This window comes from Pseudophryne corroboree, chromosome 1, assembly GCF_028390025.1.
Source record: "Pseudophryne corroboree isolate aPseCor3 chromosome 1, aPseCor3.hap2, whole genome shotgun sequence".
Lineage (NCBI taxonomy): Eukaryota > Metazoa > Chordata > Amphibia > Anura > Myobatrachidae > Pseudophryne > Pseudophryne corroboree.
Window position 1 is genome coordinate 620,128,924 of NC_086444.1, and position 24,335 is coordinate 620,153,258.

Here is a 24,335-nt window from a genome sequence, read left to right on the forward strand (position 1 = left end):
CCAGATATGGATGAAGGCTTTTCACAGTTGTCGAAATTCAGTTTTAGAGGCAGCGATTACCATTTCACTCATGTAAATACATAAAAATGGACTTGATTGGGACAGTTTCCCTTTTTGCCTCTGGACAAATACAGTAATAATTTCAGGTGCACAGCTTTCCTGACCATATGCAACCTGTACATTATTACAATGCTCAAACACTACTTATTGTGCTTACAGTGACGTAACAGACGTCAACAATGTAGCCCGTACTAATCTAAAACCCAAAGTAACTGCCAGAAGAAATACAGTCTTGGAGAATAGACAAAAAAAAAAGGATTGAAAGTGGGAGGGTGCCCACCACGGTTGTTTATTTTGCAATATACAAAATAATTAAAACAAGTAAATAACAGACATTCTGGCTGTCCAGTGGTTATGTATGTGTTGCGTCAAGGGACAGCGGCTTCCTTGCAATATCAAAGGTTAACTTCTAACTCACAGTGAAGCTACCACCATACAATAACAAACAGTAATGATGAAAAAACACTGTCTTATTCCACCTCCACATTCAGACCTTAGCGGGTGATGGGAAGAAAAGAAGACCAAATTGTAGGAGTGGTAAGTAGTTAGGGGTAAAGACTAGAGAAGAATACAAAGTCTCAAAAAAAGTAAGAAAAACACAGAAAATATAGAAATGTTTAACCTATTTACTGACATATGAGGATGGGTGATTGTTTAATTTACAGCCACAGTCTCAGAGTTTAATACATACAAAAAAAAAACAATAAAGTAATATATACAGAAGTATTCAGGCGGTTCTTATCTTTTATACCACCCCACAGGTTCTGGTTATTAATCTGAAAGCTGAGAGTTGTCAGCAGTGGTTTAAACACAGATCACAGATATACCAGGGGTAACTGCCATCCTCTCCACCGGGCAGTTTGATTGTACACTGCAGAGTAAGAAAGTTGGGTGCAGAAGTAGGCCTTTCCTCCTACCGATGCCAACCACAGGCTAGCAATCAGATGGTCCATGGACATGGAAGACTCAATGTCTATCTGGCGCGCGCACACACACACTCTCTCCGGAAACAAACCAAGCACCTATCACTCAGACCATACACACACTCATTCTTTATCTGCCATACATTTCATATACAGAGACATCTACATTTCTAGATCTCTCTTCATAGATTTATATATATTTATATAAAAAAAAAGTTACTTTGGCTTTTGTGCTGGGAAAAAAAAAAAAAAGGATCTAAAAAGTCCAAGCATGTTTCAACCAGTAGAAACCCGCCTGTTCAGTCCATTAGCCTCTTGCGGCGGCCAGACAATGGTGGAGTCTTGTAGGCTTACAAACCTCAACAATGTGGTTGGTGCAGCTCAGAGAGGCAGAGGGAAATCTCACGATCCCCCTATGTACATCAAGTTTCTCTGGTCAGTCTCACGTAGCTGGAGACTTGGCTTGCTCTCAAGGGGGTCTTTACTACACTGAAGAGGTGATCTGACTTTGAAGAAGTCTGAAACATAGCGCACCTGGAGTGGAAAAAAGAAGAAGCGTTACAGGAAGGGCAGACACCAGAAAGGACAGCACCCACAATTTTTGCTTCTCAGCTGTATGTTCTACAGGAACAGAAATTCAGTGAAATTGAAGATCAGGATAGAACAAACTTACTGTGAGAGCAGCTACGATGGCTCCTTGAAGAAGTCCCATAAGAACATCACTCCAGTGGTGCTTGTAATCAGAGACACGTGTATATCCAACATACAAAGCAAAGGACAAGAGGAAAAATTGCACTGTAGGACGCAGGAGACGAGCCCACTTACCACACAGCCGGGCCTGGATATATAACTAGATAGAAAGGAATACATGTTTCTGTATTAAAAGATGGATACTACAACATTTGTAACAGATATTAGAAAAAATGTCAACATTAAAATTAGCTTTCAAAAGGATTTCAGAGGGTTTCAACAAAAGGTCATTACAACGTACTTAATCAAACAATGTTAATTTTGTGATTTAAAAAAAAAAAAAAAAAAAAAAAAAAAAAAAGAAGTAGTAATTTTTTGAGGTTTAAAAACACAATGTTATAATAAGATTTTACTTACGGGTAAATCTATTTCTCTAACGTCCTTGAGGATGCTGGGACTCCGTAAGGACCATGGGGGATAGACGGGCTCCGCAGGAGATAGGGCACTTTAAGAAAGCTTTGGATTCTGGGTGTGCACTGGCTCCTCCCTCTATGCCGCTCCTCCAGACCTCAGTTAGGGAAACTGTGCCCAGAGAAGATGGACAGTACGAGGAAGGATTTTTGTAAATCTAAGGGCGAGATCCATACCAGCCACACCAATCACACCGTATAACTTGTGATAAACTACCCAGTTAACAGTATGAACAACAACATAGCCTCGGTTCAACCGATAAACTATAACATAACCCTTATGTAAGCAATAACTATATACAAGTCTTGGAGAAGAAGTCCGCACTTGGGACGGGCGCCCAGCATCCTCTACGGACTACGAGAAATAGATTTACCGGTAAGTAAAATCTTATTTTCTCCAACGTCCTTGAGGATGCTGGGACTCCGTAAGGACCATGGGGATTATACCAAAGCTCCCAAACGGGCGGGAGAGTGCGGATGACTCTGCAGCACCGAATTGAGCAGACAGGAGGTCCTCCTCAGTCAGGGTATCAAACTTACAGAACTTTGCAAAGGTATTTGACCCTGACCAAGTAGCAGCTCGGCACAGCTGTAGTGCCGAGACCCCTCGGGCAGCCGCCAAAGAAGAGCCCACCTTCCTAGTGGAATGGGCCTAAACCGATTTAGGTAACGGCAATCCTGCCGTAGAATGCGCCAGCTGAATCGTGTTACAGATCCAGCGAGCAATAGTCTGCTTTGAAGCAGGGCCGCCAACCTTGTTGGCTGTATACAGGACAAACAGTGCTTCTGTTTTGCAAAGCCCAGACCACATCAAGGGACTCGGAATCCTCCAAGTCACGTGTAGCCACAGGCACGACAATAGGTTGGTCCATATGAAAGGATGAGACCACCTTTGGCAGGAATTGAGGACGGGTCCGCAATTTCGCTCTATCCCTATCCGCTCTATCAGATAGGGCTTTTAGTGATAAAAGCCTCCAATTCCGAAACTCGCCTAGCTGAAGCCAAGGCTAACAACATGACCACCTTCCAGGTGAAATATTTCAACACCACTGACTTAAGTGGTTCAAACCAATGAGACTTAAGGAACCGTAACACCACGTTAAGGTCCCAAGGTGCCACCGGCAGTACAAAAGAAGGCTAAAAATGCCGTACTCCCTACACAAACATTTGTACTTCCGGAAGAGAAGCCAAATCTTTTTGGAAGAAAATGGATAAGGCCGAAATTTGAACCTTTATCGATCCTAATTTTAGGCCCAAGTTCACTCTAGTTTGAAGGAAGTGAAGCAGACGGCCCAAAAGGAATTCCTCCGTAGGAGCATTCCTGGCCTCACATCAGGAAACATATTTTCGCCATATTCGGTGATAATGTTTCAATGTCACTTCCTTCCTAGCCTTAATTAGGGTAGGAATGACCTCCTCCGGAATACCAATTACCGCTAGGATCCTGCGCTGAACCGCCATGCCGTCAAACGCAGCCGCGGTAAGTCTGGGAACCGACAGGGCCACTGCTGCAGCAGGTCCTGTCTTAGACGAAGAGCCCACGGATTCTCTGTGAGCATTTCCTGCAGATCTGGATACCAGGTCCTCAGTGTCCAATCTGGAACAATGAGAATTGGTCTCACTCCTCTTTTTCTTATTATCCTCAACACCATGGGTATGAGAGGAAGAGGAGTAAACACAGAAACGGATCAGAACACCCACGGTGTCACTAGGGCGTCCACAGCTTACTGCCTGAGGATCTCTTGACCTGGCGCAATAACTCTGCGGCTTTGTGTTGAGGTGGGACGCCATCCTGTCTATCAGTGGCAGTCTCCACCGAATTGCAATCTGTGCTAAGACTTCCTGATGAAGTCCCCACTCTCCAGGACGTAGGTCGTGTCCGCTGAGGAAGTCTGCTTCCCAGACGTCCACTCCCGGAATGAACACTGCCGACAGTGCGCTTACATGATTCTCCGCCCAGCGAAGAATTCTGGTGGCTTCCGCCATCGCCACTCTGCTCCTTGTGCCGCCTTGGCGGTTTACATGAGCTACTGTGGTGACGTTGTCAGACTGGATCAGAGCCGGTTGGTCGCGAAATAAGGTCTCCGCCAGACGTAGGGCGTTGTATATGGCCCTTAGTTCCAAGAAGTGAAGACAAGTCTCTTGACTTGACCAAAGACCTTGGACATTTTATTTTTCCCTGTGTGACTGCTCCCCAACCTCGGAGGCTCGCGTCCGTGGTCACCAGGATCCAGTCCTGAATGCCGAACCTGTGGCCCTATAGAAGGTGAGCATCTTGCAGCCACCACAGGAGAGATACCCTGGCCCTGGGGGAGAGGGTGATCAACTGATGAATCTGTAGATGTGACCCGGACCACTTGTCCAGTAGGTCCCATTTGAAAGACCTCGCATGGAACCTGCCGAAGGGAATGATTTTCCCCGGACTCGGGTGCAGCGATGCCGACACCTGTCATGAGTTCCTGGGCCTTCTCTATCTGAATGTAAACCCCTGTTGCTGTGACACCTTCAGCGAAAGTGACACGCTGTTCAACAACTGCTCTTTTGATCTCGCCTCATAAGAGATCGTCCAAGTATGGGATAACTGTGACTCCTTGCTTGCGTAGGAGCACCATCATTTCTGCCAATTACCCTGAAATTGGTAATGACAATACTGTACCGCAATTGTCAGTTACGCCTGATGGGGTGGATAAATGGGAACATGAAGGTATGCAGCCTTTATGTCTAGATACACCATCAAATCCCCCCTTTCCAGGCTGGACATGATCGCTCTGAGCGATTCCACTTTAATTTTGAACCTTTTCTAGTATAGGTTCAGAGGTTTTAATTTTAAATAGGTCTGACCGAACCGTACGTATTCGGAACTACAGCCAAGGTTGAGTAATAGCCCCTTCCTTGTTGCAGGAGGAGAACCTTGAGCACCACCTGTTGGAGATACAATGTGTGAATTGTATTTAATATAACTCCCCTTCTGGGGGAGAAGCCGGTAGGTCCGATAAGGAAAAACCGGCGAGGAGGCACCTTTCGAATTCCTTTGTAACCCTGAGAACAATTTTTATTGCCCCGGGATCCACCTGTGAGTAAACTCAGATGTGGCTGAAGAGTCGAAGACGTGCTCCCCCTGGGACGGACTCCCTTAGCGGAGCTCCCGCATCCTGCGGTGGATGTAGTAGAGGCCGGGGAGGACTTCTGTTCCTGGGAACTAGCTGTGCCCCGTGCCCTACCTCTGGTAAGAAAGGACACTCCTCATACTTTTTTGTTATTCTGCGACCGAAAGGACTGCATTTGATAATGTCGTGCTTTCTTAGTCTGTGAGGGAATATAAGGCAAAAGATCAGTATTACCCGCTATAGTTGTGGAGACCAGGTCCGAGAGCCCTTCTCCACCCAATTCCTCAGCCTTGTGAGGTAAACCCTCCATATGCCTCTTTTAGTCGGCATCACCTGTCCATTGCATGTTCCACAGGACAAGTCTAGCAGAAATCGACATAGCGTTGACTCTAGAACCCAGTAGACCAACGTCTCTTTGGGCATGTCATATGATAGATATATATATATATCTATCTATATATATATATATATCAACATCTTTTACACACACACACACACACACACACACACACACACACACACATATATAATAAGAATTTACTTACCGATAATTCTATTTCTCGTAGTCCGTAGTGGATGCTGGGGACTCCGTCAGGACCATGGGGGACAGCGGCTCCGCAGGAGACAGGGCACAAAAGCAAGCTTTTAGGATCACATGGTGTGTACTGGCTCCTCCCCCCATGACCCCCCTCCAAGCCTCAGTTAGGTACTGTGCCCGGACGAGCGTACACAATAAGGAAGGATCTTGAATCCCGGGTAAGACTCATACCAGCCACACCAATCACACCGTACAACTTGTGATCTGAACCCAGTTAACAGTATGATAACAAAGAAGTAGCCTCTTAAAAAAGATGGCTCACAACAATAATAACCCGATTTTTGTAACAATAACTATGTACAAGTAATGCAGACAATCCGCACTTGGGATGGGCGCCCAGCATCCACTACGGACTACGAGAAATAGAATTATCGGTAAGTAAATTCTTATTTTCTCTAACGTCCTAGTGGATGCTGGGGACTCCGTCAGGACCATGGGGATTATACCAAAGCTCCCAAACGGGCGGGAGAGTGCGGATGACTCTGCAGCACCGAATGAGAGAACTCCAAGTCCTCTTTAGCCAGAGTATCAAATTTGTAAAATTTTACAAACGTGTTCTCCCCTGACCACGTAGCTGCTCGGCAAAGTTGTAATGCCGAGACCCCTCGGGCAGCCGCCCAAGATGAGCCCACCTTCCTTGTGGAGTGGGCTTTTACAGTTTTAGGCTGTGGCAGGCCTGCCACAGAATGTGCAAGTTGAATTGTGCTACAGATCCAACAAGCAATCGTCTGCTTAGACGCAGGAGCACCCATCTTGTTGGGTGCATACAAGATAAACAACGAGTCAGATTTTCTGACTCCAGCTGTCCTTGAAATATATATTTTCAATGCTCTGACAACGTCCAGTAACTTGGAGTCCTCCAAGTCGCTAGTAGCCGCAGGCACCACAATAGGCTGGTTCAAGTGAAAAGCCGAAACCACCTTAGGGAGAAAATGAGGACGTGTCCGCAGTTCTGCCCTGTCCGAATGGAAAATCAGATATGGGCTTTTGTACGATAAAGCCGCCAACTCTGAAACTCTCCTGGCTGAAGCCAGGGCCAATAGCATGGTTACTTTCCATGTAAGATACTTCAAATCTACCGATTTGAGAGGCTCAAACCAATGAGATTTGAGAAATTCCAAAACTACGTTTAGATCCCACGGTGCCACTGGAGGCACAATTGGGGGTTGTATATGTAGTACACCCTTGACAAAAGTTTGTACTTCAGGCACTGAAGCCAATTCTTTCTGGAAGAAGATTGATAAGGCTGAAATTTGAACTTTAATAGACCCCAATTTGAGGCCCATAGACAATCCTGCCGGCAGGAAATGTAGGAATCGACCCAATTGAAATTCTTCCGTTGGGGCCTTCTTGGCCTCACACCACGCAACATATTTTCTCCAAATGCGGTGATAATGTTGTGCGGTCACTTCCTTCCTAGCTTTAATCAAGGTAGGAATAACTTCCTCTGGAATGCCCTTTTCTTTTAGAATCCGGCGTTCAACCGCCATGCCGTCAAACGCAGTCGCGGTAAGTCTTGGAACATACAAGGTCCCTGCTGAAGCAGATCCCTTCTTAGAGGTAGAGGCCACGGATCTTCCGTGAGCATCTCTTGAAGTTCCGGATACCAAGTTCTTCTTGGCCAATCCGGAGCCACTAGTATTGTTCTTACTCCCCTTTTCCGTATAATTCTCAGTACCTTTGGTATGAGAGGCAGAGGAGGAAACACATACACTGACTGGTACACCCACGGTGTTACCAGAGCGTCCACAGCTGTTGCCTGAGGGTCTCTTGACCTGGCGCAATATCTGTCCAGTTTTTTGTTGAGGCGAGACGCCATCATGTCCACCTTTGGTTTTTCCCAATGGTTCACAATCATGTGGAAAACTTCCGGATGAAGTCCCCACTCTCCCGGGTGAAGGTCGTGTCTGCTGAGGAAGTCTGCTTCCCAGTTGTCCACTCCCGGGATGAACACTGCTGACAGTGCTATGACATGATTTTCCGCCCAGCGAAGAATCCTTGCAGCTTCTGTCATTGCTCTTCTGCTTCTCGTGCCGCCTTGTCTGTTTACGTGGGCGACTGCCGTGATGTTGTCCGACTGGATCAACACCGGCTGACCCTGAAGCAGCGGTTTCGCCAAGCTTAGAGCATTGTAGATCGCTCTTAGCTCTAGTATATTTATGTGAAGAGACGTCTCCAGGTTTGACCATACACCCTGGAAGTTTCTTCCCTGTGTGACTGCTCCCCAGCCCCGTAGGCTGGCATCCGTAGTCACCAGGACCCAGTCCTGTATGCCGAACCTGCGGCCCTCTAACAGATGGGCACTCTGCAACCACCACAGGAGAGACAACCTTGTCCTTGGTGACAGTGTTATCCGCTGATGCATGTGCAGATGCGATCCGGACCATTTGTCCAGCAGATCCCACTGAAATATTCGTGCATGGAATCTGCCGAATGGAATTGCTTCGTAAGAAGCCACCATCTTTCCCAGGACTCTTGTGCATTGATGTACTGACACATTTCCTGGTTTTAGGAGGTTCCTGACAAGTTCGGATAACTCCCTTGCTTTCTCCTCCGGGAGAAACACCTTTTTCTGAACCGTGTCCAGAATCATTCCCAGGAACAGCAGACGTGTTGTCGGGGACAATTGAGATTTTGGAAGATTCAGAATCCACCCGTGTTGTTGAAGCACTACTTGGGTTAGTGCTACACCGACTTCCAGCTGTTCTCTGGACTTTGCCCTTATCAGGAGATCGTCCAAGTAAGGGATAATTAATACGCCTTTTCTTCGTAGAAGAACCATCATTTCGGTCATTACCTTGGTAAAGACCCGAGGTGCCGTGGACAAACCAAACGGCAGCGTTTGAAACTGATAATGACAGTCTTGTATCACGAACCTGAGATACCCTTGGTGTGAGGGGTAAATTGGGACATGCAGATAAGCATCTTTTATGTCCAGGGACACCATGAAGTCCCCTTCTTCCAGATTCGCTATCACTGCTCTTAGTGACTCCATCTTGAACTTGAATTTCTGCATGTACAGGTTCAAGGATTTCAGATTTAGAATAGGTCTTACCGAACCGTCCGGCTTCGGTACCACAAATAGTGTGGAATAATACCCCTTTCCCTGTTGTAGGAGGGGTACCTTGACTATCACCTGCTGAGAATACAGCTTGTGAATGGCTTCCAATACCGTCGCCCTTTCTGAGGGAGACGTTGGTAAAGCAGACTTTAGGAAACGGCGAGGGGGAGATCTTTCGAATTCCAACATGTAACCCTGAGATACTATCTGCAGGATCCACGGGTCCACCTGTGAGCGAGCCCACTGATTGCTGAAAATCTTTAGTCGACCCCCCACCGCTCCTGAGTCCGCTTGTAAAGCCCCAGCGTCATGCTGATGGCTTTGTAGAACCCGGGGCGGGCTTCTGGTCCTGGGCAGGGGCTGCTTGCTGCCCTCTCTTACCCTTTCCTCTGCCTCGTGGCAGATAAGACTGTCCTTTTGCCCGCTTGTTTTTATAGGAGCGAAAGGACTGCGGCTGAAAAGACGGTGTCTTTTTCTGTTGGGAGGGGGTCTGAGGTAAAAAAGTGGATTTGCCGGCAGTTGCCGTGGCCACCAGATCCGATAGACCAACCCCAAATAATTCCTCTCCTTTATATGGCAATACTTCCATATGCCTTTTGGAATCCGCATCACCTGACCACTGTCGCGTCCATAAACTTCTTCTGGCAGATATGGACATCGCACTTACTCTCGATGCCAGAGTGCAAACATCCCTCTGAGCATCTCGCATATAAAGAAACGCATCCTTTAATTGCTCTAGTCAATAAAATACTGTCCCTATCCAGGGTATCAATATTTTCAGTCAGGGAATCCAACCACACTACCCCAGCACTGCACATCCAGGCTGAGGCTATTGCTGGTCGGAGTATAACACCAGTATGCGTGTATATACTCTTCAGGGTAGTTTCCAGCCTCCTATCTGCTGGATCCTTGAGGGCGGCCGTATCTGGAGACGGCAACGCCACTTGTTTTGATAAACGTGTGAGCGCTTTATCCACCCTAGGGGGTGTTTCCCAGCGCGCCCTAACCTCTGGTGGGAAAGGGTATAATGCCAATAACTTCTTAGAAATTAGCAGTTTTCTATCTGGGTTAACCCACGCTTCATCACACACGTCATTCAATTCCTCTGATTCTGGAAAAGCTACAGGTAGTTTTTTCACCCCCCACATAATACCCCTTTTTGAGGTACCTGCAGTAACAGAGATCTGCAAAGCCTCCTTCATTGCCGTGATCATATAACGTGTGGCCCTATTGGAAAATACGTTTGTTTCTTCACCGTCGACACTAGATTCATCTGTGTCGGTACCTGTGTCGACTGACTGAGGTAAGGGACGTTTTACAGCCCCTGACGGTGTCTGAGACGCCTGAGCAGGTACTAACTGGTTTTCCGGCCGTCTCATTTCGTCAACTGACTTTTGTAATGTACTAACATTATCACGTAATTCCATAATTAAAGCCATCCATTCCGGTGTCGACTCCCTAGGGGGTGACATCACCATTACCGGCAATTGCTCCGCCTCCACACCAACATCGTCCTCATACATGTCGACACACACGTACCGACACACAGCAGACACACAGGGAATGCTCTTATCGAAGACAGGACCCCACTAGCCCTTTGGGGAGACAGAGGGAGAGTTTGCCAGCACACACCAAAAGCGCTATAAAATGTATATAAACAACCCTAAAAGGTGTTGTTTTTGTTATATGCGCTTTAAATATATAAATATCGCCAAAATATGCCCCCCTTCTCTTTGTTACCCTGTTTCTGTAGTGCAGTGCAGGGGAGAGTCCTGGGAGCCTTCCTCACAGCGGAGCTGAGCAGGAAAATGGCGCTGTGTGCTGAGGAGAATAAGCCCCGCCCCCTATCCGGCGGGCTTTTCTCCCGGGTTTTGAGATATCTGGCCTGGGTTAAATACATACATATAGCCTCAATGGCTATATGTGATGTATTCTTTGCCATCAAAGGTATTAAATATTGCTGCCCAGGGCGCCCCCAGCAGCGCCCTGCACCCTCCGTGACCGTTCAGTGTGAAGTGTGTAGCAACAATGGCGCACAGCTGCAGTGCTGTGCGCTACCTTCATGAAGGCTGAAGAGCCTTCTGCCGCCTGTTTCCGGACCCTCGATCTTCAGCATCTGTAAGGGGGATCGGCGGCGCGGCTCCGGGACGAACCCCAGGGTGACCTGTGTTCCGACTCCCTCTGAAGCTATGTCCAGTAGCCTAAGACTCCAATCCATCCTGCACGCAGGTGAGTTGAAAATCTCTCCCCTAAGTCCCTCGATGCAGTGAGCCTGTTGCCAGCAGGACTCACTGAAAATAATAAACCTAAAAACTTTTTCTAAGCAGCTCTTTAGGAGAGCCACCTAGATTGCACCCTGCTCGGACGGGCACAAAAACCTAACTGAGGCTTGGAGGGGGGTCATGGGGGGAGGAGCCAGTACACACCATGTGATCCTAAAAGCTTGCTTTTGTGCCCTGTCTCCTGCGGAGCCGCTGTCCCCCATGGTCCTGACGGAGTCCCCAGCATCCACTAGGACGTTAGAGAAATATATATATATATATATATATATATATATACATACACACACACACACACACACACTAGGGACAATAATATGTCATCCTTATCTAGGGTTTCAACCTCCGCTGATAAGGTATCCGACTATGCTGATACAGCGCTTTAAACCCATGCCGACACAATCGCCGGTCTGAGTAGTGTACCAGAATGTGTGTAAATGGACTTCAAAGTACTATTACTGCATTCTATCTGCAGGATCCCTGAGGATAGCTGTTAAGTCAGCGCTACCTTTTTGGTTAAACGTGTCAATGCCTTGTACACCCTAGGGGAAGATTTCCATCGTATCCTGGCCCCATTAGGGAAAGGATACTCCCTGAGAATTCTTTTTGGGAAGCTGCAGCTTCTTGTCTGGAAATTCCCGCTCTTTTTCTTCATGAGAGGGAAATTTACCTCAGATTTCTTCCCCTTAAACCTGTGTACCCTCGTGTCAGGGACAGATGAGTCATCAGTGATATGCAAAACATCTTTTATTACAATAATCATATATTGAATACTTTTCTGCCAGTCTTGGCTGTACTTTGCATTAACGTAGTCGACACTGGAGTCAGACTCTGTGTCGATGTCTATTATTTTGGATAGTGAGCGTTGTGAGACTCTGAAGGTCTCTGTGACATAGGGGCAGACATGGGTAGATTCCCTGTCTGTTCTCTAATCTTTTGTAATAAGTTCATCTTAGCACTTAATTTCACATATCCAATCAGGTGTCGGCGTTGTCGACGGAGACACCACGCACCCACACAGATTTGCTCCATCTCTTCCTTAGGAGAGCCTTTTACCGCAGACATGTCGACACACACGTACCGACACACTCCACACACACAGGGAATCTCTTATCTGAAGAGAGAGAGAGTATGCCAGCACACACCCCAGCGCTATATGACCCAGGAAAAAAAACACAGAATGTTTACCCAGTAGCGCTGCTGTAATGTATAATCACCAAATATGTGCCCCCCCCCTCTACTTTAAAACCCTCTTCACCGTGTGTCAAGCAGGGGAGAGTCCGGGGAGCTTCCTCTCAGCGGTCCTGGGGAGAGAAAATGGCGCTGGTGAGTGCTGAGGGAGAAGCCCCGCCCCCTCGGCGGCGGGCTTCTGCCCCGCTCAAACTTACTAAAATATGGCGGGGGCTCTTTTATATATATGTACAGTGCCCACCTGTACATGTATATATACTTTTTGCCATAATAGAGGTGTTATATTGCTGCCCAGGGCGCCCCCCCTGCGCCCTGCACCCTTACAGTGACCGGAGTGTGTGAGGTGTATGGGAGCAATGACGCACAGCTGCGGTGCTGTGCGTTACCTCAGTGAAGCTCTGAAGGCTTCTGCCGCCTGAGAAGTCTTCTGACTTCGTTTCTTCTGGCTCTGTGAGGAGAACGGCAGCGCGGCTCTGGGGGTGGACGCCCAGTAAGAACCTGTGTTCACCCCCTCTGGAGCTAATGGTGTCCAGTAGCAGAGCCTATCTTAGACAAGAAGGTCTGCCCCTCTCTCCTCAGTCCCTCGATGCAGGGAGCCTGTTGCCAGCAGTGCTCCCTGTAAAAATGTAGAAAAAATCCAAACAAAAATGCTTTCTAGGCAGAGAACTCAGGGAGCTCCCTGCAGTGCACCCATCTCGCTCTGGGCACAGTGTAAAACTGAGGTCTGGAGGAGTAGCATAGAGGGAGGAGCCAGTGCACAACCAGAATCCAAAGCTTTCTTAAAGTGCCCTATCTCCTGCGGAGCCCGTCTATCCCCCATGGTCCTTACGGAGTCCCAGCATCCTCAAGGACGTTAGAGAAAAATAGAAATCACAGACACTGCACTGTGCCATCTGTATATACACACTGCAAAACAATCAATAATATTACATAGTAAAGGTAAAAAAGGAAGAAGTGATACAAAGCAATGTGCTATAAAAATGCATGTATTCAGTTTGTAGATTATACCCTGGTGTATTGCTGGGTTGACCCGGGTGGCGGTGCAACGTGAAAGGGGTAGGTTGAAATATCCCAGGTCGAGCAACTCGGAAATGAAGCAGGGTGCTACATGGGCTATTCCCGTCACAGTTGTGGTGTGAACGGGTTACCTGGGTCGATGCTATCTGGCACCTGTTCACACTATGGAGGAGGCAGCATGGAGATGTTCTCATCTCCAAGCACCGCCTCCACCCCAATGGCAACCTGACCCGATACACTGCCGGGTCAGGTTGTCAGTCTGAAAGGGGTCCTATGGTGGGTTGCGCCCAGGAAGGACCCGTGTACCACTCCTGGGTGCGACCCACATTAGCGATGTGAAAGGGGTATGATTAGCAATAAAAAACCAGTAATACGAGGGGGTACCCAAAAGAAACAGGAATTAATGAATTCATTATTTGCACATTTTGAAACTTCAGTCACCCTGAAAGCACTCTTCACTTGAATCAACACATTTGTCAAAACGTTTGTTCCATTGCTCAGAACACTTTTTTTAAACTCCTCTTCGTTGATGCCTTTTAATACTTTTGTCTGTTTCTGTTTCACCTTTTCAATATCAGCAAAATGTTTTCCTTTAAAGGTTGGGTTTCATCCGAAGAATTAAAAAAAGGACACACAGAGCAATATCGGGTGAATATGGTGCGTGAGCAAAGGTGTCATGTCGATTATAGTAACAAATTGCTTAACACTCAGCACTGTGTGGGCAGGTGCGCTGTCATTATGGAAGAACTGTTCACCACAAATCGGGACTTTTTTCCTCAAATCATGACGCAACCTTTTCAAAACTTCCAAGTAAAACTATGATTTACAGTTTGACCCTGGGGTACACATTCTGAGTGCACAATCCCTCTCACAAAGAAACAAATAAGCAGTGTTTACACATTTGACTTTACTAAAAAGAGTGAATAACGCGTTAGAAAAAAAATCACTGCAGTCAAACGCTACCTTCTCCCGCAACATCAGCGGGGATACTGGCTCAGAAGGGTCCTGCAAACATTCACGCAGGAGCGGAAGCCGTACTACAAGTGACCCGCCCTCTAGAACACAATTCCTGTTTCTTTTGGGTACCCCCCTCTTACATAGGTCCAACTGTCAAGTCCCTAATGTGGGTTGTAAAAATAACTTTCCAAAGGATCATCAGTGTCCGAGATCACCGGATCCCTCACCTCCGGTGATCTCAGGTGCCATTATATCCGACCGCTATAGTCTTATGGTTTTATATTTCTGAACTCTGGCGACATTTAATGATGTATTATTAGTATTCTATTTACTATGTTTTTCTATTTAATCAAATACCCACTCTATTAATGTCAGGTTTTTTTTTGTCTGTTCATACATTTAGTGACAAGTATATTAATACTTTACAAACCAATAGCATAGCTTTACATTATCCCTGAGTTGTGCTTATATCCATTTTAATATGTGCTTAGAAGAAAAGTGTAATTTAATAGGCGGCACCAAGGCACTGTACAGTGGAAACGTGCAGGCTGCCACACCCACATCTAAGATTAGAATAACATGTTTCACTGGACATTTAGAAAGTGTGCACTGTTTGGCTTACAGATTAGGTATAGTATATAGAAACATAGAATTTGACGGCAGATATGAAACATAGACTTTGATGGCAGATAAAGCCCATCTAGTCTGCCCCCTTTTTTTTATCCTTTAGGCAATCTCAAACCTTTTTGAACCTTAATTCTTTGTAAGGATATTCATATGCCTATCCCAAGCATGCTTAAATATATATGGCACACTGGTTCTAATGGCCACTGCAAAGTGCACAGGCAGTCTCCATAAAACACCTTGTGTGACAGGAATCAGCACTTCTTTATTACATATAGGTAAATAGCGCACCATGGTACCAGGATCCTAAGGATAAAACAACACAGGCGGGCAAAGTAAAAAATATTGGGGTATATTTACTAAAGAGCAGGTTTACAGAAGTGGAGATGTTGCCCATAGCAACCAGTCTATATTTATCTAGCACCCTCTAGACTGTAATAGCTAGAATCTGATTGGTTACTATGAGCAACATCTCCACATCTACAAACCTGCACTTTTGTAAACATACTCCAGAGAGCGTGTAGTTGTAACATATACATAAAACTTACCGAAAGGAAGAGCATGCAATACATTCCAAATGATGAGTGTCCAGAATAAAAGGAGAGTCTGAAATATAAAATACAAGAATGTTAAAAGACATTCAGAATAAAGAAAGCTGTACCCCTCACACCACCGTTCCAGGAAGGTTTACAGACAGACCAATACTTGCACCAACACATTATATCTTCACCTTACACACTGTACCACACCTTCTGCTCATGCGTCTTACCTTGACTCTGTCTCATTTGCTTGGCTGCCACGGCATTCAAACTTTGTCACATATCCAGAGCAGTTGACCGTTGTCCAGTCGGGGTCACACACAGCTAGGAAGTTGGGCCTTGGACGGCCTATCATGTACTTTGCCAAGTCAGTGAGGGACTGACTGACAGATGCTCCGAATATGAATGTTCCTATCACCTTGTACAGTGCAGCCACGTAGTTATTACACTCAGAGCGGGAGTATAGTCGTTTAGAAAATACCATGTACATTTCTCCAGAGGTGATCTGTGGACAATATGAAGAACATGTTATGCAATAAACTGTACCGTCATAGAATGAGATGTGACTATTCATGTTATTTTTTAAATGTTGCACTACCACTTGTATGAAAAAGATATCACTAACAGAACCCACCCCCTAGTCAAAGACCGGGGTCCTCTATATGTAGCGATTATTCACTGGGCGTCTTTTCACTACATCTTGGTTCTGAAAAACTATCTTTAAAGGGATTGTGGGATTACATATGACCTCTTTATATACTAAAGTTGCACCACATAAGTACACTCATACAAAAGGCCCAATTTATTTTAAACACAACTGAATTTTTCCCCCACACAAAATCACTCAGATTTTTTTTTTTTTTTGGATTTGTTAATAAAGTTTCAAAAGAATTTGCTGCGCTATATAAGAAACTGTTCACACGCACTTCATGGAGTTTACTACTAAGGGGGTGTTGGGGGTCACTATTATTAGGAAGAGATGTACTTAGCAGCGATAAAGGTGGAGAAGTTGCCCAAGGTAACCAATCAGCATTAATGTAACATTTATAATTTGCATACTATAAAAGTATACAGAGCAGCTGATTGGTTGCCATGGACAACCTCTCCACTTTCATCACTGCTAAGTACATCTCTCCCTAATAATAGTATCCCCCAACACCCCCTTAGTAGAAAACCCAATCTCATGTTTTAAACCCCCAATAAAAGCTAATTTTTCTGCCCCCAATACCATGTGACCAGGGTATCTTTAGAGCGTTATTTTATACCCCCCTAAAGGATAATTTAAATATATATATCTTCACACCCCTCCCTCACCCCCACTGGTTAAAGTCCCCCCCCCCCCCTTTCCATGCAGTGCGTGTGCAGTGAGGATTGATGATCAGTCCCCCTGCTGCAGCTGATCTCTGCACATGCAAAGATCAGCTAAATTGTGCAGGGAGAGGAACGAGAGTCATGTTGGTGGTCAGTGACCTGCCGCGTCACTGGCAGGTCTGGGCACACAGAAGGGTACAGAGGACAGAGGCAGCTGCGGATGCCAGGGGCAGTGGGTCACATGTGATGTGACCAAGCCAGGCAAGTGGTTACTATGTAATAAACAAAACAATTTAGTATTAATACAATATATTTACATTCATTTTTTAAAGTTCTTCTATATAACCTTAAGAGTGTGGTGTGCACCTGCTGTTGGTCATCTATATGAATGGGCATCTATCGGAGCTGTTCAATTGTTTCTCAGATCAGACGGCCATTAGTACATCAATGAGTCTGACAGCTCCAGGTTTAGCCACGCAAAGTCCAGGTTTGGGCGCCCAAACTACAGACTTTCATGCATTTTCTCTCACACCTCTAGAGGCTGCGAGAATAAAATAGGACTGCAGCGGCTAATGGGCGCCTGAACGGAGCAACAACTGGACTGGTCTGATAGACGGCCAGCAAGGGGGGCACAGAACATTTAAATCTCCCCTCAATTAGAACCTTAATACATACAATGATAAGTGTGCAGGAAATGGTGACTCCAGCCATCAGTCCATGAGTGATGGTGTCTTCTCTATATGGATATTTAATCGACTCATCATTGCAATAGAATCCTCGCTTGTAAGGCCTGTTCACCAGTGTCATAATAATGAATGGCAAGGATGCTGCAAGAGAGATCATGGTCACATAAAAGACACTAAAGCAAGCTATTTTGTGGGTGGGCCTGCTGCCCGCAGAGAAAACATAACTTGTCTGCTTCCTTGATGCAAATGCATTCACACAAGCTACACCTTAAGCAAATAGTATTAGCAAGTGCAGCAACTAATGAGATTATTACAGCAGGAAGGAAAAGTTGGATCGTTGGAAAAAACAAAAATCAATATCTTTACCATATTAACTTTGCATTTGTTCTGCAAAATTCACTATCCATTCTCACCACTACCAATATTTTATTTCAGTGTGCATCATTAGTGGACACAGAGGAGGAGCTATAAGGCTAGTATGGAGGAGTTACACACACACACACACACACACACACACACACACACACACACACACACACACACACACACACCAGCCCTCACTAATGCTGATCATTCAAAGTCCTATAAAGGCACTCAAGGGAGTTGAATCCAAGAGTAGGGTGCAGCACATGGATTAACAAGGGCAGGTCTAAGCTCTCCTCTCAGCTGGTCTAGCTGGTTTCGGCACATGGAAGAGAAACCCATGCCTCTCACCTTGCACTCATACATGTGACGGTAACCTGAGAGAGGTCTAGTAATTCTTTAACTAATGTTGTGATTGTTCTTTTAGCATTGATCCACCCTATCCCACTAAAAAGAAAAGCCACAATGTGTTTATTTTTTTTATACTTCAAGTCAACATTTTATTTACCGCAAAAAGTTAATACTCAAACAGTCACATGTCACGGTAAAGCGCCTATCTGCTAGCAGGCTCTACTTTAACCTCATTACTGCCACTCCACATGTATGTATGTATGTATGTATGTATGTATGTATGTATGTATGTATGGGCTCATGTGAAATACAGACAGGATCAGGCTAACACACGGCCACCATCTTGCTATTCAGTGCGCAGTGATCATTGCCCCAACATGACTGAGTGGTAACGACCAGCCAGATTTCACTCCACAGCAAAGGTTACATGCATGTTCTGGCATTTGTAGAAATATATACACATATGTAGCATATGAATCAGCTTGGATTTATGTGTAGTAGCCCTATAGCCACAGCATAAATATGTGTAATATGATGCTGGTTATCAGATAGTGCCGAGATTGCCTCAGTCTATTCACCAGTTAAATTGAAAAATTGAAAATCAAGTCTTATGGACAGAACTGAAGTATAAGGGGGGCAAGCAGTTTGCTCCGGTAATCGCGGACACATTTTTGCGTGTTTTTAAAGCATTTTCGCTAATCCCGTTTCACCTTTTTTTTTTTTTTTTAAAGGCATTGGTGATAAATGCTTCAAAACTGGAGCACAGGTGAGAAAATAAGAATTTACTTACCGATAATTCTATTTCTCATAGTCCGTAGTGGATGCTGGGGACTCCGTAAGGACCATGGGGAATAGCGGCTCCGGAGACTGGGCACAAAAGTAAAAGCTTCAGGACTACCTGGTGTGCACTGGCTCCTCCCCCCATGACCCTCCTCAAAGCCTCAGTTAGGATACTGTGCCCGGACGAGCGTACACAATAAGGAAGGATATTGAATCCCGGGTAAGACTCATACCAGCCACACCAATCACACCGTACAACCTGTGATCTGAACCCAGTTAACAGCATGATAACAGAGGAGCCTCTGAAAGGATGGCTCACAACAATAATAACCCGATTTTTGTTTCAATAACTATGTACAAGTATTGCAGACAATCCGCACTTGGGATGGGCGCCCAGCATCCACTACGGACTATGAGAAATAGAATTATCGGTAAGTAAATTCTTATTTTCTCTAACGTCCTAAGTGGATGCTGGGGACTCCGTAAGGACCATGGGGATTATACCAAAGCTCCCAAACGGGCGGGAGAGTGCGGATGACTCTGCAGCACCGAATGAGAGAACTCCAGGTCCTCCTCAGCCAGGGTATCAAATTTGTAGAATTTAGCAAACGTGTTTGCCCCTGACCAAGTAGCTGCTCGGCAAAGTTGTAAAGCCGAGACCCCTCGGGCAGCCGCCCAAGATGAGCCCACCTTCCTTGTGGAATGGGCATTTACAGATTTTGGCTGTGGCAGGCCTGCCACAGAATGTGCAAGCTGAATTGTACTACAAATCCAGCGAGCAATAGTCTGCTTAGAAGCAGGAGCACCCAGCTTGTTGGGTGCATACAGGATAACAGCGAGTCAGATTTTCTGACTCCAGCCGTCCTGGAAACATATTTTCAGGGCCCTGACAACGTCTAGCAACTTGGAGTCCTCCAAGTCCCTAGTAGCCATAGGCACCACCATAGGTTGGTTCAGGTGAAACGCTGAAACCACCTTAGGGAGAAACTGAGGACGAGTCCTCAATTCCGCCCTGTCCGAATGGAAAATCAGATAAGGGCTTTTACAGGATAAAGCCGCCAATTCTGACGCGCGCCTGGCACAGGCCAGGGCCAACAGCATGACCACTTTCCATGTGAGATATTTTAACTCCACAGATTTAAGTGGTTCAAACCAATGTGACTTTTGGAACCCAAAAAACTACATTGAGATCCCAAGGTGCCACTGGAGGCACAAAAGGAGGCTGTATATGCAGTACCCCTTTTACAAACGTCTGAACTTAAGGGACTGAAGCTAGTTCTTTTTGGAAGAAAATTGACAGGGCCGAAATTTGAACCTTAATGGACCCCAATTTCAGGCCCATAGACACTCCAGTTTGCAGGAAATGTAGTAATCGACCCATTTGAATTTCCTCCGTCGGGCCTTACTGGCCTCGCACCACGCAACATATTTTCGCCAAATGCGGTGATAATGTTTTTCAGTTACATCCTTCCTGGCTTTGATCAGGATAGGGATGACTTCATCCGGAATGCCTTTTTCCTTCAGGATCCGGCGCTCAACCGCCATGCCGTCAAACGCAGTCGCGGTAAGTCTTGGAACAGACAGGGTCCTTGCTGGAGCAGGTCCCTTCTTAGAGGTAGAGGCCACGGATCCTCCGTGAGCATCTCTTGAAGTTCCGGATACCAAGTCCTTCTTGGCCAATCCGGAGCCACTAATACAGTGCTTACTCCTCTCCATCTTATAATTCTCAGTACCTTGGGTATGAGATGGCAGAGGAGGGAACACATACACTGACTGGTACACCCATGGTGTTACCAGAGCGTCTACAGCTATTGCCTGAGGGTCCCTTGACCTGGCGCAATACCTGTCGAGTTTTTCCCAACGGTTTATAATCATGTGGAAGACTTCTGGGTGAAGTCCCCACTCTCCCGGGTGGAGGTCGTATCTGCTGAGGAAGTCTGCTTCCCAGTTGTCCACTCCCGGAATGAATACTGCTGACAGTGCTATCACATGATTTTCCGCCCAGCGAAGAATCCTTGCAGCTTCTGCCATTGCCCTCCTGCTTCTTGTGCCACCCTGTCTGTTTACGTGGGTGACTGCCGTGATGTTGTCCGACTGGATCAACCCCGGCTGACCTTGAAGCAGAGGTCTTGCTAAGCTTAGAGCATTGTAAATGGCCCTTAGCTTCAGGATATTTATGTGAAGTGATGTCTCCAGGCTTGACCATAAGCCCTGGAAATTCCTTCCCTGTGTGACTGCCCCCCCAGCCTCGCAGGCTGGCATTCGTGGTCACCAGGACCCAGTCCTGAATGCCGAATCTGCGGCCCTCTAGAAGATGAGCACACTGCAACCACCACAGGAGAGACACCCTTGTCCTTGGTGACAGGGTTATCCGCTGATGCATCTGAAGATGCGACCCGGACCATTTGTCCAGCAGGTCCCACTGGAAAGTTCTTGCGTGGAATCTGCCGAATGGGATTGCTTCGTAGGAAGCCACCATTTTTCCCAGAACCCTTTCATTGATGTACTGAGACTTGGCTCGGTTATAGGAGGTTCCCGACTAGCTCGGATAACTCCTTGACTTTCTCCTCCGGGAGAAACACCTTTTTCTGGACTGTGTCCAGGATCATCCCCTAGGAACAGAATATTGAGAACCCAATCGTGCTGCCGCAACACTACCTGAGATAGTGCTACACCGACCTCCAACTGTTCCCTGGATCTTACCCTTATCAGGGAATCGTCCAAGTAAGGGATAACTAAAATTCCCTTCCTTCGAAGGAGTATCATCATTTCGGCCATTACCTTGGTAAAGACCCGGGGTGCCGTGGACCATCCATACGGCAGCGTCTGAACTGATAGTGACAGTTCTGTACCACAAACCTGAGGTACCCTTGGTGAGAAAGGTAAATTGGGACATGAAGGTAAGCATCCTTGATGTCCCGGGACATCATGTAGTCCCCTTCTTCCAGGTTCGCAATCACTGCTCTGAGTGACTGAATCTTGAATTTGAACCTCCGTATGTAAGTGTTCAAGATTTTAGATTTAGAATCGGTCTCACCGAGCCGTCCGGCTTCGGTACCACCACAGTGTGGAATAATACCCCGTTCCCTGTTGCAGGAGGGGTACCTTGATTATCACCTGCTGGGAATACAGCTTGTGAATGGCTTCCAAAACTGCCTCCCTGTCAGAGGGAGACATCGGTAGAGCCGACTTTAGGAAACGGCGAGGGGGAGACGTCTCGAATTCCAATTTGTACCCCTGAGATATCCCTTGAAGGATCCAGGGGTCTACTTGCGAGTGGGCCCACTGCGCGCTGAAATTCATTGAGACGGGCCCCCACCGTGCCAGCGTCATACTGAGGGCTTGGCAGAGGCGGGAGAGGGCTTCTGTTCCTGGGAACTGGCTGATTTCTGCAGCCTTTTTCCTCTCCCTCTGTCACGGGGCAGAAATGAGGAACCTTTTGCCCGCTTGCCCACGAAAAGACTGCGCCTGATAATACGGCGTCTTCTTATGTTGAGAGGCGACCTGGGGTACAAACGTGGATTTCCCAGCTGTTGCCGTGGCCACCAGGTCTGAAAGACCGACCCCAAATAACTCCTCCCTTTAATAAGGCAATACTTCCAAATGCCGTTTGGAATCCGCATAACCTGATCACTGTCGTGTCCATAACCCTCTACTGGCAGAAATGGACAACGCACTTAGACTTGATGCCAGTCGGCAAATATTCCGCTGTGCATCACGCATATATAGAAATGCATCTTTTAAATGTTATAAAGGCAATAATATACTGTCCCTATCTAGGGTATCAATATTTTCAGTCAGGGAATCCGACCACACCAACCCAGCACTGCACATCCAGGCTGAGGCGATTGCTGGTCGCAGTATAACACCAGTATGTGTGTAAATACATTTTAGGATACCCTCCTGCTTTCTATCAGCAGGATCCTTAAGGGCGGCCATCTCAGGAGAGGGTAGAGCCCTTGTTCTTACAAGCGTGTGAGCGCTTTATCCACCCTAGGGGATGTTTCCCAACACACCCTAACCTCTGGCGGGAAAGGATATAATGCCAATAACATTTTAGAAATCATCAGTTATCGGGGGAAACCCACGCATCATCACACACCTCATTTAATTTCTCAGATTCAGGAAAACTACAGGTAGTTTTTCCTCACCGAAAATAATACCCCTTTTTGGTGGTACTCGTATTATCAGAAATGTGTAAAACATTTTTCATTGCCTCAATCATGTAACGTGTGGCCCTACTGGAAGTCACATTTGTCTCTTCACCGTCGACACTAGAGTCAGTATCCGTGTCGGCGTCTATATCTGCCATCTGAGGTAACGGGCGCTTTAGAGCCCCTGACGGCCTATGAGACGTCTGGACAGGCACAAGCTGAGTAGCCGGCTGTCTCACGTCAACCACTGTCTTTTATACAGAGCTGACACTGTCACGTAATTCCTTCCAACAGTTCATCCACTCAGGTGTCGACCCCCTAGGGGGTGACATCACTATTACAGGCAATCTGCTCCGTCTCCACATCATTTTTCTCCTCATACATGTCGACACAAACGTACCGACACACAGCACACACACAGGGAATGCTCTGATAGAGGACAGGACCCCACTAGCCCTTTGGGGAGACAGAGGGAGAGTTTGCCAGCACACACCAGAGCGCTATATATATATGTTTTTAATTTTTAACTTTTCACTTTTTTTCAATGTCTGTGTAGCTAGAGTTATGTTTTTTATAAGCTACATTTGTTGTTTACAGTTACTATGGTGACGGGCATGTTGCTCTGTGTGTGGGCCGCTGTTGATGACATCACCTGGCTCATACGGCCAGTGTCAGAGGCAAGGGAGCGCGTCGGTAGCCGTCTGATGATCATGACCCTCTGTATGCGTCTTTTTGGATGAGACAGGATAGGTCAAGAAGGGGCGGCGGCTGATGACGTTATCCGCCGGCACACGTGCACGGTAAGGAGCAGGGGAGTTTGGATTCAACAGTGGACACACAGGTGAGCGTTATTTATTCATTGTCATGAATTTGTTGATTGGGTGTATGTCCTTATATGTATTTAAGCACATTTTGCACTATTGCACTTTCATCCCTGACGACGGGCTGTGTCCCGAAACATGTGTTGGATGCACATTTGGCAATAAACCTTACTGCAAGTATAACAGTCTCCTGAGTGCCGCCGTGATTCCTGTCTATTTGCAGTCATGCTGACTGAGGGAGGGCACCGGAGCAGGTAATGGACTGATGCTTTTGGAGTGCCGGCTGTAACTGTTTGCTGTGGTGGGACAAGTGACACCGTAGAAGTGAGACTTTTCCCTAGCAAGGCACCCGT

General features: G+C 46.5%; 1 protein-coding gene across 1 annotated transcript in view; it reads right to left on the reverse strand.

The window, feature by feature from the left end:
• Positions 1 to 318: 318 nt before the first annotated feature.
• PLPP2 (phospholipid phosphatase 2) overlaps positions 319 to 24,335 on the reverse strand; it is a 90,488-nt gene continuing 66,471 nt past the window's right edge. The window contains exons 2-6 of the mRNA XM_063914462.1: positions 17,503 to 17,654; positions 15,747 to 16,021; positions 15,526 to 15,583; positions 1,657 to 1,833; positions 319 to 1,517 (exon numbers count right to left, since the gene is read on the reverse strand). Of these exons, the coding sequence (XP_063770532.1) occupies positions 1,386 to 1,517; positions 1,657 to 1,833; positions 15,526 to 15,583; positions 15,747 to 16,021; positions 17,503 to 17,654 (794 nt within the window). The 3' untranslated portion in view covers positions 319 to 1,385. The remainder of the gene's footprint in view (positions 1,518 to 1,656; positions 1,834 to 15,525; positions 15,584 to 15,746; positions 16,022 to 17,502; positions 17,655 to 24,335) is intronic.